Source organism: Lathamus discolor, chromosome 2, assembly GCF_037157495.1.
Source record: "Lathamus discolor isolate bLatDis1 chromosome 2, bLatDis1.hap1, whole genome shotgun sequence".
Lineage (NCBI taxonomy): Eukaryota > Metazoa > Chordata > Aves > Psittaciformes > Psittacidae > Lathamus > Lathamus discolor.
Window position 1 is genome coordinate 74,065,709 of NC_088885.1, and position 7,418 is coordinate 74,073,126.

The 7,418-nt window shown below is 57.3% G+C and overlaps 1 protein-coding gene across 2 annotated transcripts; it reads left to right on the forward strand.

Moving 5' to 3' along the window:
• The first annotated feature begins 1,866 nt into the window (after window positions 1-1,866).
• FOXF2 (forkhead box F2) lies at window positions 1,867-6,944 on the forward strand. Of its 2 annotated transcripts, none has more exons than XM_065669294.1 (2): window positions 1,867-2,881; window positions 6,778-6,944. In XM_065669294.1, exons 1-2 carry the CDS (start codon window positions 1,867-1,869, stop codon window positions 6,942-6,944), a joined length of 1,182 nt encoding a protein of 393 aa, XP_065525366.1. The 2 variants fall into 2 exon arrangements, with proteins under 2 accessions (XP_065525366.1, XP_065525367.1); XM_065669295.1 differs by lacking the exon at window positions 6,778-6,944 and adding an exon at window positions 3,121-3,368 and having other exon boundaries at window positions 1,875-2,881.
• Window positions 6,945-7,418: the final 474 nt, after the last annotated feature.

Here is a 7,418-nt window from a genome sequence, read left to right on the forward strand (position 1 = left end):
AGAGATATGAAATAAATTAGAAAAAGATGAACAGATAGATAGATAGATATTTTATTTTTACGATGGGAGCAATTTAAATCGATGCTTCGGGAAAGGTAAACACGGTCTATCAACCGGGCGATTATTTTTTCTATTAAAAAACGTGTAGTAAACATTGCCGGGCTTGGTAGTGTTTTTCTTAGCTGATCCTCAGATACAATCGAGCCATTTTCGGACACATTCCCATGTATGTAGCAGTGGTGATCTGGAGGAAGCTGTCGACGCCTGTTCAGTTAATTTAGGTTTTCTTTGTCTAATTACTGTGGAGCTTAGGGAAAAGGAGCCGGGCTCAGGGCAGTAAACTGACACTTGGGCTCTGTGTGTGGTATCCAGGCAGTTTGATGGAAAAAGCCTGCTTCCACTCAACTGCAGGTCACTGTCTGGGACCAGCCCCACCCCCTCCCTGCCTGTACCCACCAGCGAGTTCTCAGCACGGAGCTGCACTGAAGACAGACGGACGCACAGACACACACACACAGCGCTGCAGGCACGCTGACAACGGCGTCCAGCTCTGCCCGCGTCCTTCCCACCCCTGTGCCTTTGGTCCAGCATCCCTGTCTGCTCTGCCCTTCTTCCTGCCGCCGTCCCCCCTGCGTCTCCAGTTTGATCCTGGAGCCTCCTCTATCATCTGGGAGCGGGCCTGTGCCTCCGCCAGCATCTCTCCTCCCTCCACCTCCGGCCCCCCGCTTCCTGTAGCAAAACGTGGGCCAGCACGCTTGACCAACGCTGCACAGAGGTGGGGGGGTGGGAGGGCACAACCCGGGGAGGCGGACGGGGCCGCATTACTGGTTCTGGGACTCGACCCTTGTTGCCTATTAAATTAATGGCGTTTTATATGGGGGTGGGAAGGGGGAGCGAGAAATATTAAAAACTGGAGGTGTCGCAGGCTTGAGGAGCAGCAGGCACCCTGCCTGGGGCTCCGCAGGGAGGGCAACCCCCTCACATGCACACATGCCCACACCCGGCGGCATAAGTACCAGTGAGCCCCGGGGCGCACCGGCGGAGCTGCGGGCGGGCAGCCTCTCCCGTTGGCCCGGGGCTGTCCCGGGGAGCCCCGGGCAGACCGGTGCCTGCGGGAAAGAGGGAACCCCACGGAAGTAGCAAACGGTGCCGCTGCGGGCTGCGGGGCCAGGGCTGGTGCCGCTGCAGCAGCAGCAGCAGCAGCAGCGCCTCCTGCCCAGATGACGGGTGGACAGAGCCCAGCTGGAAAAGGGGTGGTCTTTCTCGCTCCCCCTCTCACTCCCCCTTTCTCTGTGCTGATTTCTCGGCCGGATTCAGGGGGGTCTGCGAGGAAAGGGGTGGGGGGAAGAAAGGGCAAGATTGAAGGAACTGATAGGCGGTCGCCTGTGCCTTTACGCAAGAAAAAAGCATTTATGAAAGAATAACAGTGCGGAAGAGATTAGAGGGGGGGCTCTTGCGCTTCCTCCCCTTGCCGGATTAGACTGCGGGATGGTCCCCAGGTGGGGGGCAGAGGAGGAAGCGGAGCGGCGCTGAGCGGAGCCTCTGCGGGCGGTGCGAGGAGGGCGGGGGCCGTGCCGGGGCCGTGCCGCGGCTGTGCTGGTCCATCACGCCCAGTGGCTGGCTCCGGAGGAAAGCAGAGGAGCCATTGCGCAAGGGACCGCGGGGAGGGATGCGCAGGGCGCTGCCACCGCCCCGCCGCCGCCCGCCGCTCTGAGGAGGTGCCCGGAGGACAGAGGCTCCCACCGCCCCCCTGCCCCTCCGCTCTCCCCCTGCGGGGCATCCCCCGCCCCGGTACCCACCCCGCCCGGCTCCCCCCCTTCCCTCCCAGCCTCACCCCACCCTGCCCCATTCCCCTCCCTCCGTCAGATGACCACCGAGAGCGGCCAGCAGCAGCTGGAGCCCCCCGTCCCTCTCCGCTCCTGCAGCCCGGCTCCCGGAGCTCTCCAGATGAGCCGGCCGCCCTCCTCCGCCCTGGAGACCTCCACCTCCTCTTCCTCCACCTCCACCTCCTCCTCCTCCTCCTCTTCGGCGGCGGCGGCGTCCTCCAAGAGTAAGAAGGCCAGTTCGGGGCTGCGGCGGCCCGAGAAGCCCCCTTATTCCTACATCGCCCTCATCGTCATGGCCATACAGAGCTCGCCCTCCAAGCGCCTGACCCTCAGCGAGATCTACCAGTTCCTGCAGGCCCGCTTCCCCTTCTTCCGCGGCTCCTACCAGGGCTGGAAGAACTCTGTGCGCCACAACCTCTCCCTCAATGAGTGCTTCATCAAGCTGCCCAAGGGCCTGGGCCGACCGGGCAAGGGCCACTACTGGACCATTGACCCGGCCAGCGAGTTCATGTTCGAGGAGGGCTCCTTCCGACGACGGCCCCGCGGCTTCAGGAGGAAATGCCAGGCGCTGAAGCCCATGTACCGCATGATGAACGGGCTGGGCTTCGGCGCCTCCATCCTTCCCCAGGGCTTCGATTTCCAGGGCCCCCCCGCCTCCCTCGCCTGTCATTCCAACGGCTACAACCTCGACATGATGCCCAACGCCATGGCCAGTGGCTATGAGGGACTCAGCGGTGGCCACCACGTCCCACACATGTCGCCCAACCCTGGCTCGACCTACATGGCCAGCTGCCCTGTGACTGCCAACGGGGACTATGGCCCCGACAGCAGCAGCAGCCCCGTGCCGTCCTCGCCGGCCATGGCGAGTGCCATCGAATGCCACTCACCCTACACGAGCCCTTCGGCTCACTGGACAACATCGGGGGCCTCGCCCTACATAAAGCAGCAGGGTCTCCCCGCCGCCAACGCCGCCTCCTCCGGCATCCACTCCAGCGTGCCCTCCTACTCTCTGGAGCAGGGTTACCTGCACCAGAGCCCCCGAGACGACCTCTCAGGTAGGGACCTGGGGGGCTCGGGGGGAGGCGGCTGGGAGCTCGGCGCCGGAGGTGGGTTTCACCGGCGGCGAGGGTTTGGTGTGGGGAACCCCCGACCTTCTGCGGCTTAAGAAAAAAGAGGGGCATTGTCTGCAAGAGGGAGGAAAATACGCGTGGGTTGGAGCTGCTCTGTTTCGGGAAAGGGGGGCTGTCTGGGAGGGCTGTGGGTACGGCTGCGAGCATCCCTCCTTCTTGCCCAGAGCCACTGAGGAGCGCTCCGAGGAAAGCCCGGCTCCATTCCGTCACCGTCCCGGCTCCCTCGCGGCTGGCACGTCCCCCCCGGAGCCGGCGACATGCGCGCGGCAGCAGGACAGGGGCGGCCCAGCTGACCCGGGCTGCGGCTTCCTTTAGCGGGGAGCGCCGCCAGGCATCGCCGCCGCTTCGGTAAATCGCAGTCCGCGGAGCCGCGGCGAGGTAGTAATCAAAAGGAGGCGTTATACATTATCCCCTAAACCCTGCGGGGGAAGGAAAAAGAAAAAGAAAAAGAAAAAGAAAAAGAAAAAGAAAAAGAAAAAGAAAAAGAAAAAGAAAAAGAAAAAGAAAAAGAAAAAGAAAAAGAAAAAATGAGGGGGGGTGGGGAATAAAAAAAGAGAGCAAACACCACCGCGTGTCTTGAAAAATGCGAGAGAGATTAAAGCGGATCCAGTGTATTTCTGCAACTGGAGGGAAAAAGTTTTCTGGTCTCTGTCTCCCACCCCCCCACGCCCCCCGGCCGGTGATCACAGACAATGTCTGCTCAGAAAAGTCCGAGCACAAAAATGGGTAAAAGATGTTGGGCTCTTACGGGGAAATTTTCCAAATAGCCCTTTTAAACGTGGGTCCCGGAGGTTAAGCAAACAAAGACAGTCTGGGCTGGACCACACCGAAGAGGATTTTAGCCTGACTTAACCCCTATGAGAGCGGGGTCTTGTTCAATTTTATGGGAATTTCAACAAGTAACAAATACAGGCGACCTTCAGCTCTGGGTCCCCTCCCGCCCCCTTCTCGGGTGCCTGTCAATCACTCTGCTGTCCTTCGGTGAGCCCTGCAGCCTGCCCCGGCCTCCCCACAGCCGGGGAAGCTGCTCTGCCATCGCCGCAGAATGGACTCGGGGTGTCGAATGAGAGCCAGCGGCCGCGAGAAATAACCCCAAACCCCAAATAGCCTGGTGTGGTCCAGAGGAGAGGCGGCAGCGAAGCGGTCGCCGCCTCATCGGCGTTTTGTCGCAGGCGGGTGCGAGGATGCTGGGCGTCCCCAGCTTGCCTCCCCCGTGCCCTCGGGGCTCTGTTGCTGGGGTTTAAACCCACTTTTCGGAGATCTAGGTCGTGGTTTTGAGGGCCGGGGCGAGAGGCCGGCGGGTCACAGGGGCATCCGTCCTCCGCTGAAATACCTACCTTTACCGTTAGGAATTTCTGCTTTGGTTTGTTGTTGTTATTTGGTGGGTTTATGGTTTTGTTATTCATTCATTTATTTAATTAATTATTTGTTATTATTTGTTATTATTTCCTTTTTCTTTCTGTCGGATTTTCTTCTTCCCCTGTTTCACCCAATGCGGCCCCCATGGGGCCACGCGTGGCACGGGAGTGGGACTGGCCCGGGGAGTGGGGCTGGGAGGTGGTTGCACCATCCTCCTGCTAGGGGCCCGAGGTGGGAAAGGCCATTCCTGCGAGAGAAATTTTCAGCCCAAGAACACAGAGGGAGAGAGCAAGGGCTCTGATGCCCGCGGAGCCTCCACTACAGCTTCCGAGGCTGGGGCTGTTTAAGTCCGAATTGTTTCTGTTCAAGGACGGATAGACATGCAGACAGATCGATGGACGCTTTCTTAATGCCGACGACGAGCGTCCGTTTCCATCAGTCTAGATGTAATGCCACCACTTTGCAAAACGGCGCTTCTCCACTTATTTTCTACGGCCTCAGGATCCGGGCCCACGACTTTAGTGGAAGCCGTCCACATTCCTTGATTAACTGAAAGAAAAACCCGAACCCTTTATTCTTTTGCGTGGATCCAAACCTCATTCGTGTGTGCCATGTAAAATCTCTGGGGCGCAAACGTTTTAGTGGAGTGAAGGGAGATTGGGAAAACCGATCCGAGCTCGTTCATTCATATTTATTATCAGCAGTGTTCTTTCTTCTCCTCTCCCCACGAAAGCAGTAGCAAGTGAATTTTGCCTTTCCCTTTCTCTTAGCTAATTGCAAGGTAAATTCGGTGGCAATCGCTGCTGATCGGTCAATAATCCTCTAGTCAAGACAGCGACAGGGCTGGCTTCAAACCCTGAATTTGCATCAGACCCAAGAATAAGAGAGGAAAAAATTGGAAACAGGAGGCTCGGTTCTGCTAAAAGGATTTTGAAGCTGGGGGGTGGGGGGAGACGGATTTTTTTCGCACGCTATTAAATCCTGCTAAATGATTGAATCAGGATTGTAATAAAGTGCCCCGGTTTATGGTGAGCATACCAGCAGGGTTATTAGAAAGCCGAGGAAATCCAGCGAAATAATCACTTTTATAAAGTGAGCTCTGCGGGGTGAAGGAGGGGACAGTGCCGGAGGAGACGGGCTCAGCGAGCCGCCGGCCGCCGCCGCCGAAGGGCTCCGCATGCCGGGAAGGGAAAACCGGGATGGCTCCTTCTTTTTGTGTTTTCTTTTCCCTTTTCCCACTCTCCTGTTTTTTCTTTTGATCTTCCCACCACCCCCTTTCTCTCTTTTGTTCTTTTTTCTTTTTTTTTTTTTTTTTTTCCTTTGACCTCGGTTAGATCTGACAAGGTCCCGCTAGCCGAGTTTGACATCCACACGCCAACCCAAATCCCTCTCTGGCCCTATCTACTCTGCGGGCCTTGCTCAAGCGGCGCTTTCCTCCCTCCGAATCCAGCAGGAGCCCTGCTAGACTAAAGATCCCAGTATAGCCCTACAGCGCTGCCTGAGGAAGGGATCTCCCACGAGACCCTCGAAACTTGTCCCCTGAAGGGCAGCCTTAGGCTGTGGTGGGAAATGAAAATGGGGGTGTGCAAGGTCGGTGCCAGGGGTGTACTTCGCTTGTTGATGATGAACCGTAGGGTGTCTTCGATCTACATCTAATGTTTAACACACGCGAATAAGAGTGAGCGCTCATACACACACACACACACATATAAATAAATACAGTCTCAACGCACAGACGGATTGTGTTTAGAATTCAACCTGCAGCCATTCAAGTCAAAAGCAAAAACCTCTCAGGAGCGGGATGGGGAGTGGGAAGAGTGAGCAAAGACGGGAACCAGGTTCAAATGGCTGCGGTGCATCCAGAAAACCACGCAATTGGCATCGCCTCCTCACACGCACACGCTCTCACACTTCACCCTACGCCGCGGCTGACCTGACTGTGCCCGCAGGCAGAGGAGCCGAGCGCCAGCCGTGCCTGTGTCCCCGTGGGAGGGAGGGACGGATGTATGGTGGGATGCTGCGAGACAGGGTGAGCCCGGGATGAGGCCGTGCATCCGGCGGCGGGCATCCACCTCCGCCGCCGCCCTTCTCTTCTCGGCCCGCCGTTGCACGGTTGTGCGGCTCCGAACCTTCCCCGTGGAGCAGGCGCCGGGGGTCATATGGGCGGTGTGGGTCTTCGCGGGATCCGAGTCCTCTCCCTGCGTGGGGCGATGGGACCCGCCGCTCTTCCCTCTCGGCAAGCGTGGCAGGCTTTGCCCCGGGGAGCCCCCCTTCGGCTGCTAGGGAAGCCAGAGAGGAGCTCCCAAACCTCACGATGGGGAGCGTGGGCCGGGGGAAAGGAAGCAGTGTGTGAGCCCTGCTGTGCGCACCCGCTGCTCCGTGCAGGTGATGGGATAGAGCTGCTCCCCCCGAGTAGAGCCACCCGACTTCTAAGCATCTCTTCTTATTTCTTTCTCTTGCAGTGGGATTGCCTCGCTACCAGCATCACCCTTCCCCTGTGTGTGACCGGAAAGATTTTGTTCTCAATTTTAATGGTATTTCTTCGTTTCACCCGTCCGCTAGTGGATCTTACTACCACCATCACCACCATCAAAGCGTCTGTCAGGACATCAAGCCCTGCGTGATGTGAAGGCAGCGCCCCAACAGAGACAATTAGGTGGCATTGAACAGAGCCGAGGTATAGACGGACCCACGCAGATCAAATATAATGTGCACTCTGATAGCATTGATAGTACACGAGTCACTTAGCAGAATTACCTAAGGAAGTGATGTTTTTGGTCCCCCTTTACCCCTTGAAGGACACGTACAGCCGATATAATTCTCCAAAGCTCTTCCTAAAAGAAAAATGCCTTCTGTGGTGTGTTGAGTATGGTGGGCCATAAGTGTCCTTATGCCAAGTCTGACCACCTTAATCGAAAAACACCTTTCTGTGACCTCCTAAAGAATCGAGCTTTGGGAAAGGGACAGTTCAATATATTTTTATAGGACAAAGTGCCTTTGAATAGGAAAAATAAGTCTCCCAGCTCAGCGCCTGCGAGGACTCCCCCTTCCGTTGCTGCTTTAGCAGGAAATTTACTTCTTTATTTTTGTCTCTCCCTGAGCC

Bases quoted from the DNA above. Each gene is read 5' to 3' on its own strand.
- FOXF2 (XM_065669294.1), top strand. From the start codon at position 1,867: ATGACCACCGAGAGCGGCCAGCAGCAGCTGGAGCCCCCCGTCCCTCTC. The intron at 2,882-6,777 runs GTAGGGACCTGG...TTTCTCTTGCAG, and splicing joins CCCCCGAGACGACCTCTCAG to TGGGATTGCCTCGCTACCAG.